We start from the raw sequence: 12,298 nt of genomic DNA on the forward strand, positions 1-12,298 counted from the left end.
TCAACATCAAATTTAAAGGGATATTATATAAACTGAAAATCAACTTTAAATGTATTAATATCAGCAGTGTTCTTCAATTTTTCTCGTAGATTTACAGCCAATTTACTTAATGCTATTACAATGAAAATCTGCATATTCATGTTACAAAATGTGTAGTAACATCATTATTGATTTATGTTATGAGTAGTTTAAATTTTAACATAAATTCTTGAACCTGTCTAGCTAGGTCACAAATAAGCTTTTTTCTCTCCTTGGGTTTTTAAATTTAGCTCATTCATGTACATTGTGATGTAGGTGAAAAAAATGTAGATTACACTGATGTTTTCTCTTTGAATATTGGCAAGTGTTTCCTCTGTTTCAAGAAAATCTTGAATTAGATAGAGTTAGCAGTACAGTAAATCTTTGTAAAACTCTTCCATGACTTGGGCAAAAACATGTGGTCATTAAATTCATTATCTTCTACTTCTTTGAGCAGTTTCATAAACTGGTGATGATTCATAGCATTTGCACATAATACTGAGCAATTTTTTAAAAATTAAGGAGTATTTTCCAATGCAATGGAAGTACTTCTTATATTTTATTTTTGTTAATCCTCATCCAAGGATATTTTCCCATTGATTTTTAGAGAGTGTGGAAGGGATGGGGAAAGACAGAGAGAGAGAAACATCAGTGTGAGAGAGACATATTGATTGGTTGCCTCCTGCGTGCAGGGAACTGAGCCCACAACCAAGGTATGTGCCCTTGACTGAAATTGAACCTAGGACCCTTCAGTCCACAGGCCGACGCTCTATCCACTGAGCCAAACCAATTAGGGCAATTCTGAGCAATTTTAATAACTGTATCCATGATACAGTATACTTCAGAGTACAAATATTTTCATTATGTTATGCAGTAGAACAAATAAGGGAAATCATTCTAGCAAATCGAGATTTTGATCTTACATTTCTGGCCCATTTTCTGACTTGATAGGAAACTTTTTACTCTCTAGTCGAAAGTAACAGATATAAAGAGATTAAAATATGTTTACAACATGAGATCAATTATTTGTAAGGTTGCCCCTCCTGCCACAGCCCCTAGTCCCCTCTGCCGGCAGCCCTGCTCCCGCCTCTACCACTCCCACACACTGAGGGTGCCGGCCCTGCTCGAACCTGCTGACGGCGCAGAGCGATTGGGGCTGGCACCAGCAGGACCAGCACCAGAGCCAGCGCTGGCAGCAAGTGTGAGCAGCGGCTGCCAGCCTCGATCGCCCTCAGGAGCAGGGGGAGGTGGAGAAGCCCTGAGGGGTGATCAGGGCCGGCAGCCACCGCTTGCACCTGTTGATGGCACCAAGCGATCAGGGATGGCGCCAGGCACTGGCAGTGGGTGCGAGTGGCAGCTCTGGCACCGGCAGCGGGTGCAAGTGGGGCTGGTACCGGCAGCAGGTGCGAGCGCCCGGCAGGACCACAGTGCACGGGAGCAAAGAATTTTCAGTAACCACCAGAGGCTCGCACTGATGACAGCAACCAGTGCCCCACCTTGGTCTGGTATCCCCACTCACCTGCTCCACCATCCCGCCGTAGCCGACACCTGCCATGTTCTGCGTGCCCCCCCTGGTGGTCAGTGCACATCATAGCGACCGGATTGGTTGTTCTGCTGTTCGGCCTATTTGCATATTAGGGTTTTATATATATAGATAAGTTTTACACAACTGATTTATTTTACTCTGCTGTAGCAAATCATAATTGCCATTCTTTGTAAAACTTGTGACATACCTTCTTTTAATTCTGCCTCATTAGTGTGTTTTCATTTGAAAGTTAAAAAAAGGTTAAAAATTTTTCATTCTTACTAGTAAGCTAGAAAAATAATTTGTTATAGTTAAAAATATATTTCAATTTTACTACCAATTGTGATTTACATAAATATCACTGTAACTCATGCTGTCTTCATAAACTATTCAAATAAACACATTACACTGCTGCATTGTTGTAAGGAAAAATAACTTCAACTGAATCATTCTGTTGATACAAACTAGATTGGTGCTCTGCTTATGTATAATATACTAGAAATGACATGCCCCCATCAAGACAATATGAAATCTTGATACATTTACCTTTGATATTAGAAAATCCTTATCAAATGTATTAAGAGGTCTTCTTAGAAGCACTAGTTTATGTGTTCTTTTTAAGGGAAATTAGGTTTAATTATATTGTCCACTTTGCATCTTTGTGATAGCACAAGATCCTAGTTTCTTCTTTTCCTTTTTGTTTTTCCTTTTTATTTCCACTGGAAAGTACAAGAAGCTGCAATACATCTATGTGATATAATAAAAGTGAAATATAGTTTCACCTAGACCATAAAATTGTCATTAATTAAAAAATATTTTGTACTGCTTCAGTTGTTAAGTAAATTTTATATTAATAACTTTGAAAAATTAAAAGTCAGCCCTGGCCAATTTGGCTCACTTGGTTGGGCATAGTCCTGTGCACCAAAAGGTTGATGGTTCCATCCCCAGTAGGGGGCGTACAGGAGGCAGCCATTTGATGTTTCACTATCACATCAATGTTTCTCTCTCTCTCTCTCCCTCTCCCTTCCTCTCTAAAAATCAACTTAAAAATCCTTAAAAAAATAAAATTGCATGAGACATATTAGCACAGCTCTAGAATCTATAGCAACTTACTCACTTTAATGATGAAAGTTCAGAGAGATAAAACAACTAGACCCAATTAAACAAGATTAGTTGGAAGAGATAAGGCCCCAAATAAGTCTATTTTAATATATGAAAATGTTACTTTAACAGATGTTAAGTAATTTTATATCCCGGCTGAAAGCATGAATTAAAGAATTACTTTAATAAGAAAAAAATCAGTTATTTCATTTAATTTGAAACAGTTTGTTTCTTTACACAGCAACCACTTTTTATGGAGGTTACACTATTTATGGAGGTTAAGGGGTTCACTTTTCAATTAGATAGTAGAATATACTGTCAATACATGAAAGGTGATGTAAATTTCCTTCTAGACTTCATTTCCCAGATGAACACTAGCATTTGGAGTATTTTTATTTTGAATAGAGTACTGTTTTATTTGAAATACATGCATAAATATATGCAAACATAAAATGAAAATGTAAGGAGGAATTAGAGTAACAGTGCAATTTCCTTCTTCAGTGAATGCTGAATGTTCATGGAAGAACCAAGTGCCTTAAGCCCAAATTTAGACAGAGTAGACTTGACCCTCTTAACATCTTTGCTGAGAGGAACAAAGAATTAAAACTTTTCTCCTACTTAAATTTTTTACATATTTATCATAAAAGTGATCATTACTCTCCTGCCATTACTGGTATTTGACCAAAGAGAAACACATTAGGATGTAAAAGGTGGCTTTTGTTATTGATGGAAATGTTAGGATTTGACTCTGGGAACTTAGACAATAGATTAGAGATACTTGATTGACAGCATAGGTAATGTTAATGGGAGGAGGGGGGGTGTAAATTATTACATATATAATTTAAAGTTTTCAAAAGCATTCATTTAAAATTTTATTCACGAGAATAAAAGACAAACCATGCTTTTGTATAAAAATTTTTTTTTAGTTACTTTGCCTCATTCTCTCTTCAAATCTTTAAAATAGATTTGCTGTTTCAGATATGTAAGAAATGGTTTTTGGATTCTGCTAGAGATGACCTAATTTTTGCTAATTGCTATGCATTCAAAGTTTTGTTTTCTCAGAATGGCAGCGTTACTGTCATTATTCCTCGGTAGTTAGAATAAGTGCTTTTATACAAAGCTGATATTCAAAAGAATATATTGGTACTAACTCATAAGTTGTTTTTGTTAAAATTGGTCTTATCCCAGGGAAAAAAATTGAATGCTAATGTACAAGTTAAAGTTTATTTATGTGTGATTCCTTATGTTATTTGGTTATTGACGTTCTGAAGCATGTAAACACACACACACACACACACACACACACACACACACACACACACAGACACACACAGTATCATTTTAAATATCTTTCTTCAAAGCAGTTATCAGTTTTCCAAAAGAGGTAGCCACTGTTTTATACTTTTGTTTTCTAGCACCTCAGGATGAAAAGATTCATACTTCTCAACCATCTGAATACAATTTATTTTAATTAAATTATGTTTAAAACATATAGCTTTATTTTTAGTGTTTTTTATTCAACTATTCCTACAGGTTAGTTACCTTTCCCCTACTTTTCATTTAAATCTCCCCCTGCCCCCAATTTCTCTATTAATTTGAGTTGGGAAGTATCACTTTAAAGCTTTATGAATAGAATTGGTTGCTTTTTATTTCATTTTTCACATATTATGCACCTCTAAAAAGAATATAATACAAGTAGCAGTTTATTTCATTTTTGAAGGAGGAATCGAGCTTTTGAATAAAAATGTGAAAGAAACTAGTGTTCATTGCCTACGTGGCTTTTTAAAAAGGCTCATAAAAAACATTCCACTGTGGATTCCAAGTCCTCTTTAAACTTGCCACCAACAACTGCCTGCAGAGCCATGTGATCATCTTGGCAGCAGCCAGACCTTTTAGTGATTTCATTACTGTGGTTTCCTCAAGCTCTTTGCACACATTGATGAATATTTTTCTTGCAGTTATCGCTGTGATGATTTTGTGGTTAATGACACCAAGCTGGGACTGGTACAGAAAGTCAGAGAACACTTGCAGAACTTGGAAAAGTAAGTAATAAGCCTTGGGGGGAAAAGGATTGATTGGGGTTGAGGGGTCTTTCCGAATTTTTGAGTGGGGTTTTTGTTTGAGTTCTATAACTTCTTCATGTTTTTAGTGTGATTGAAATGTTAATAAAATAAGCTTTGGGTTTGGCTATCTTAAACTGTGCCCATAGTTAGTGGTCATATCTGAGCATTTATTTCATTTAATATTTGTCATAAATATATCCAAGGGTCCCAGGGTCTGTTTTTCAGTTATAACCCACCGACTTGTAAGCCACATGGTTTATTTGCGAGGGGAATTTTGGGGGTGCAAGGAAAGGTCAGAAGACAATATGAAATTTTATACAGTTACCTTTGATATTAGAAAATCCTTATCAAATGTATTATGAGGTCTTCTTAGAAGCACTAAAGTTTATGTGTTCTTTTTAAGGGAAATTAGGTTTAATTATATTGTCCACTTTGCATCTTTGTGATAGCACAAGATCCTAGTTTCTTCTTTTCCTTTTTGTTTTTCCTTTTTGTTTCCACTGGAAAGTACAAGAAGCTGTAAAATGTTTTGTTATGTCATCATAAAGAAATTAAAGTACTTATATGAATAGAATTTTCTTGCTGTAGCCAAATAGGCAATTCAGATAAAACTCACTGGACCCAAAATTCAAGCAGTTAAATAAAAAATCCAAATAGCAGTGCCTTTGAAGCTGCAGTGGATAGAAGCATAGTCCTGGAATGACTGCTGACTCAAGTGAAATCTGTGTAAATCATCCTGAGTCATTAAGTGCCATCAAATTTATTGTCTCAGTTGATATATAAAAGGTATTATGAGAATACTAGAGGCCCGGCACATGAAATTTGTGTACTGGGGTGGCGGGGGCAGTGGAGGTCCCTCCGCCCTGCCTGCACCATCTTGCAGTCCAGGAGCCCTCGGGGAATGACTGATTGCTGGCTTAGGCCTGCTCTCTGTGGCAGTTAGACATCCTTAGCACTGCCGCAGAGGTGGGAGAGGATCCCGCCACCACCACTGTGCTCCCCAGCCATGAGCCTGGCTTGTGGCTGAGCAGAGCTCCCCTGTGGGAGTGCACTGATCACCAGGGGGCAGCTCCTGTGTTGGGCATCTGCCCCCTGGTGGTCAGTGCACGTCATAGCAAGTGGTTGAGCAGCCTTAGCATATCATTAGGATATTAAGCTTTGATTGGTTGAACGGCCGACCAGACACTTAACATATTAGGTTTTTATTATATAGGATGCCAAAAGCAAACTTAAATGTAAAGCCAATAGAATATTTTAAAATTGTATACTGAGAGGAAATAACTAAGTTCTTCAAGTGAAACACTGTATAGCTTTTGTTAACCAAAGTCTATATGCATGTCTCTTTGACTAAATTGATTATAAAGCTGATAAGGGAAGAATTTATTTTTTTAAAATCTAAACTAAAACACTTTGGGTTTAAGTACTTTTTGGCTTGTCATCTTTTTTTTGGCTTTTTTCTTTTTCAAAGCACTTCTTCCCTTAATTGGAACAAAGCAGTCAGAGCCCTATCTAGGATTAGACAAACAGATCCAAAATATTTAATTTTGTCTGAAACAGTCACAATTAACTGTGAAGTAGGAGATTCCTGCAGTAATTGATGCAATATTACTCTTTGGTGTGAAGTCATTATAAAGATCTTACTACGTTGGTGCTTTGTTATAGAAGTGGGTAGCTAGCAGAATATTTTTTCTCTTGTCTACCATCTAATCCCTAATAAATTAATCCCTAATAAGTCAAAGGGAAAAGAGGAGAACATTCAGGAACCTGCATGCATTTATGCAGTTATCAATCTTTTATTTCCATTAACCATTTCATCATGTAAAAGATGTTACAGACCACCTTGTCTACACTTCTTCTATTTGGCCCACGGAAACATCTACCTTGTAATCAATCTACGGAAACATCTACCTTGTAATCAATCCTTTTCCTGTGTTGAAAAACATTACCTACGTTCATTTTTATGTTTTCAAACATAGGCTTTAGCTTATAATGGAAGCTATAATTTATGTTTTACTTAACTTGGGACTTTTCTGCATATTCTCTAGAGCAGCACTGTGCACTAGAACTTTCTGTAATCTGCAGTGTCCAGTATGATAGCCACTGGTCACATGTGGCTATTGAGCATCAGAAAAGTGGCTAGTGTGACTAAAGAACTGAATTTTAAATATTATTTAATTTTAATTTATTTAGATATATGTAGCCACATGTTGCAAGTGCATAGTGTGTGGATCTAGAGGATTTTGCTATTTTGAGACTTAATGATGGGACATTTTAATAACTTCTGTTTTTAAAAACTAAATGTTTTATGTAGATTAAAAATAAAGTTAACTATTAGGCATTGTCACTAAGTAGTATATGTACTATGCTTGTGATTCAACTTCTTTACTTATAGAATTTTTGAAGGAATAACTTAACATAGTAGTCTATGAAACTGGTCTATTCTTTTTTTTTTTTAAAATATATATTTTATTGATTTTTTTACAGAAAGGAAGGGAGAGAGATAGAGAGTTAGAAACATCGATGAGAGAGAAACATCGATCAGCTGCCTCTTGCACACCCGCCACTGGGGATGTGCCCGCAACCAAGATACATGCCCTTGACCGGAATCAAACCTGGGACCTTTCAGTCCGCAGGCTGACGCTCTATCCACTGAGCCAAACCGGTTTTGGCGAAACTGGTCTATTCTTACCTTATAGCCACCAATATGCTGAGAGGGACATGCAGTTCTGAAGATATGTTTCCTATGAGTGTGTTTAGATTTGAGGCAACTGGCTGTTACTAGATCTGATGCTCCAAAGACATAGTTCATCTGGAAATTCTGGAAAGAGAAATAATTTTGTATTTACTATGGATAAGCTTAGTATTTTTAGGAGATGGGAAAGAATTGGCAGACTTAAAAGCCTGTGTTGTTTAATGATAATTTTACCTCCTGATGCATAATAATTTTAAAGTGACCCTTTGAAGATAGGACTTACTCTCTGATAAATTTAAGCAAAATATATCTTTCTTTTTAAAAATATGTTTTTATTGATTTTTAGAGAGAGAGGAAGGAAAAGGAATACAGAGATAAAAACATCGATGCGACATCAATCATCTGCCTCCTGCACGCCCCCTTACTGGGGATTGAGCCTGCAACCCGGGCATGTGCCCTGACTGGGAATCAAACTAGTGACCTCTTGGTTCATGTGTCAGTGCTTAACCACTAAGCCACACGGGCTGGGCATAAAATATTTCTTTCATCAAGAGAAATTTAAACAATGTTAATTCAGAATTTCTGTGCTAATTATTTATTTTAGAATATCCTTTGTAGCATAGCTGGATCAAATGAATTTGTATATGCCTATACTTTTTTATTATTTCACAAACTCAGATTATATCATAACCTAATATGACAAATGAATAAAACCTGATTGATATCTTTACCAAAATTATAAAAGAAGTAGCACAGTATTTGAGACTTATGATAAATCTTAGAATAATCTTGTCAGACCAGGGTTTTACTTTTGTTATGGGGAATGGCTGTTCTCATTTTTGAAGCTTCACCTAGGCAGATAGAGTGGTGATGGCAAGGGATTGTCTCACAGGCTTTATCTACCTGGCCAGCTTTTCTTGGAAGCACCTGATGGTGGCTTCTTCTGGCTCATCTTGCTGAAGGAGCATAGGGCTTTTCCAGGGAGTGGAGCTCCTCAGTTACTTCAGTACTTTGTGGGCCACAGTGGACCTAACAGGTCATTTCCTCACCTGACTAAGCAGCCAGGCAAGGCTCCATACCCTAGACACTAAGAACAGCCAAATTTATTCTCTAAAACCTGCTGTGAAGTCTGTGTGTATTAATGTCTTTTTGATTGTTTGTGTTTCAATAGCTCAGCTTTCACAGCTGACAGGCATAGGAAAAGAAAACTTTTGGAAAACTCATCACTAAACAGCAAGTTACTGAAAGTAAATGTAAGTAATTAAAATTTATTCAAATATAAGAATTGTTTGAGGTATAGTCTGTTTTATTACATTAATGTTGGTCCTTGTACACTTTTATAAATATACTAGAGGCCTAGTGCACGAAATTCGTGCACGGGGGTAGGTCCCCTCAGCCCAACCTGCACCCTCTTCAATCTGGGACCCCTTGGGGGATGTCCGACTGCCAGTTTAGACCCGATCCCCGAACCGGCAGTTAGACATCCCTCTCACAATCCTGGACCACTGGCTTCTAATCGCTCACATGCCTGCCTGCCTGGTTGCCCCTAACTGCCCCCCCTACCGGCCCAGTTGCCCCTCACTGCCCCCCCCCGCCAGCCTGGTCACCCCCAACTGCACCCCCTGCCGACCTGGTCACCCCACGCAGCCTGCTGTTCAGTCATTTGGTCGTCCCTCACTAACCCCCCTGCTGGCCTGGTCATAGGCAGCCATCTTGTGAGGGGATGAGGGTTAATTTGCATATTACATCTTTATTATTTAGGATGCGTTGGATTTGGAATATTTTCCAATGATTCTTAATGTGGCTAAATACCCCAATGAGTTCATCTGTCAGTGCCTTTCTTTTGTCAGGATTGCCACTGTACTCCTCCGCCTTAGCAAGCATTTGTTCTTTTTTTAAAATTAATTAATTTTATTGACTATATTGGGGTGACATTGGTTAATTATATAGGTTTCAGGGGTACAATTTTATAATACATCATCTGTATATTGTATTGTGTGTTCACCACACCAAAGTGTTCTTAATGCCTACTCACGTACCTTATTACAATGTTTCTGTAAGACCCAAAGATCCTTGCTCTCTATTAAAGGTCCCTAGTATAAAATCTGTGGGTCTGAAGTATTGGTATTTTATTTCTTAGGACTTCATTAATATAACTTCACCATAAAAGAATATGCTTTCTCATTCTGGTAACCGTCTGTTACCAGATGTATGAGCCATTAATGGATTAGCAAAATTTTAAAATCATGAAATATTTATTTTGAAACAATTTTTACTGATTTTAAAGAGAGAAACATAGATGTGAGAGAGAAATGTCTATTGGTTGCCTCCCACACGTGCCCTGACCGGGATTGAACCCACCACCTTTTGGTATATTAGACGACACTCCAACCAACTGAAACACACCGGCCAGGGCAAAATCAGAAAATATTTTAATAACTAGAGGCCCGGTGCATGAAATTCGTGCACGGGGGGGGGGGGGGAGGCGGTGTCCCTCAGCCCAGCCTGAACCCTCTCCAATCTGGGACCCCTTGAGAGATGTCCAACTGCCCGTTTAGGCCCGATCCTATTGGGATCAAACCTAAACGGGCAGTCGGACATCCCTCTCACAATCCAGGACTGCTGGCTCCCAACTGCTCGCCTGCCTGCCTTCCTGATTGCCCCTAACCGCTTCTGCCTGCCAGCCTGATCACCCCCTAACCACTCCTCTGCCAGCCTGATTGATGCCTAACTGCTCCCCTACCAGCGTGTTTGCCCCTAACTGCCCTCCCCTTTAGGCCTGGTCACCCCTAACTGCCCTACCCTGCAGGCCTGGTTCCCCCCAACTGCTCTCCCCTGCAGGCCTGGTCCCACCCAACTGCTCTCCCCTCCTGGCCTGATCGCCCACAACTGCCCTTTCTTGCAGGCCTGGTCCCTCCCAACTGCCCCTCCCTGCTGGCCATCTTGTGGTGGCCATCTTGTGTCCACATGGGAGCAGGATCTTTGACCACATGGGGGCAGCCATCTTGTGTGTTGGAGTGATGGTCAATCTGCATATTACTCTTTTATTAGATAGGATAGAGGCCTGGTGCATGGGTGGGGGCCGGCTGGTTTGCCCTGAAGGATGTCCCAGATCAGGGTGGAGGTTCCCTTGGGGCATGGGGCGGCCTGGGCGAGGGGCCTGTGGTGGTTTGCAGGCTGGCCATGCCCCCCGGCAACCCAAGCGGAGGCCCTGGTATCTGGGGTTTATTTATCTTCTACAATTGAAACTTTGTAGCCTGGAGCGGAGCCAAGCCTTCTACTTGCTTTGTGGCAGCAGCCATTTCTGTTGGGACTTATGTATCTTCTATAATTGAAACTTTGTAGCCTTAAGCGGAGGCCTGGGCCGGCCAGGGTGTGCAGAAAGCTTGGCTTCCTTCATTGCCGGGGAAACCCAAGCCTCCCTCCTGCTCTCTGTGGCAGAGCCATCTTGGTTGGGTTTATTTGCATATTCGCTCCTGATTGGCTGGTGGGCGTGCCTGGTGGGTGTAGCGGAGTGATGGTTATTTGCATATTACTCTTTTATTAGATAGGATTTTACCCTGCATCTACCTCTCTGCTCTTGTGCTATGTATAGACACACTCTTAAAGTGTTACTGTTTGGTGGAAGAAAGAGCTAAAGTGTTCTCTGGCCAACTGAATTATGGTCAGAGATGCTTTGATTTGGATCGGTAGATTCACTTCCAATGTTCAGGTGTAGTATTCAGATGTCATGATGAACTTGTAGAGCTAATTAGAAAATCAAGCCTTAGTTTAAGGGAAATTCCGGTATTTTTTTTTAAGATTAATACTCTATTGCTAGAAAAGCATATTGGTCATTTATGCATGGCTTAGTGTTAAAAGTTTGGTGACAGAAATACTTGGGGTGTAGACATTTATATTTTTTGTAAGGTGTAATAGTTTTAATAGAATCTTGTAATGGCATTAAGTCTTAATTTTTACTTCTTTTAAGGATCTTCCTGATTTTTGCATTGTGTACTACACGGTACTTATTAATGCTGCTTTCCTCGTAAGCGTCCACAAGATACTCCCATTTAGAACAGTCCCAGGATTAGAAACAACCGTCTAAAGATGTGTAGACACTTATACAGAGAATATAAACAGACTTTGAAATATTAATTGGACAGAAAAGGACCAATTCCAGATTGGCTTGATATTGGAGTTTCAAATATAGGCCTTTGCTTTGCTTCATGTTTGAAACAGTCGGCCTTCTCTTGGCATTACTGATGGCCTCTTCTTGTCCCATTTTACAGGGAAGCACCACTGCCATTTGTGCCACAGGCCTTCGGAATTTGGGGAACACGTGTTTTATGAATGCCATCCTTCAGTCACTCAGGTAATATGACAGAGCTTAAGTATCTGCTATTAGTTTCTAGTGGAATAGTTAAGAGCAAAGGCTGTGGGTTCAGATCCTCTCTGCCATCGACTCTAGTCATATGGTTTGGGGCAAATTACCTCAGTTCCTTAGACTTCTCATCAGTAAAATTGAGGATAATAATTCTACCTCACAGGGTAATTGGGTAGTATAGAATGTAATTTATATAAAGTGCTTATTAGAAAAGTACCTTGCATTAAATAACTGATAGCAGTTATTGTTTATTTTCTATTGCTTCTTGAATAGGCAAGAGCAGAGACCATGAAATTTCTTCTGTAAAAGGCCAAATTAAATAAATATTTTTAATCTTTGCCTGCCACATACAGTCTCTCACATATTCTTCTCCCCTCAACCATGCCCTCCCCCCACCCCATTTTTAAACCTCTGTTTTAAAATGTAAAAGCTCACTGGCCCAGGGCCAGATATGGTGTGTGGGCTGTAGTTTGCAGACTCCTGGGCTACAAGGAACCTTGTTCAGAAAACTTATTTGAAACATTAGTTGAGTC

General features: G+C 39.3%; 1 protein-coding gene across 2 annotated transcripts in view; it reads left to right on the plus strand.

Moving 5' to 3' along the window:
• The window catches only part of USP3 (ubiquitin specific peptidase 3), a 110,331-nt gene that overhangs the window by 66,165 nt on the left and 31,868 nt on the right, over positions 1–12,298 (plus strand). For both annotated transcript variants that reach the window (XM_079768046.1, XM_079768047.1), the window contains 3 exons: positions 4,603–4,686; positions 8,571–8,652; positions 11,671–11,753. In XM_079768046.1, coding sequence (XP_079624172.1) covers positions 4,603–4,686; positions 8,571–8,652; positions 11,671–11,753 — 249 coding nt within the window. The remainder of the gene's footprint in view (positions 1–4,602; positions 4,687–8,570; positions 8,653–11,670; positions 11,754–12,298) is intronic.

This window comes from Cnephaeus nilssonii (assembly GCF_951640355.1).
Source record: "Cnephaeus nilssonii genome assembly, chromosome: 4".
Taxonomy (NCBI): domain Eukaryota; kingdom Metazoa; phylum Chordata; class Mammalia; order Chiroptera; family Vespertilionidae; genus Cnephaeus; species Cnephaeus nilssonii.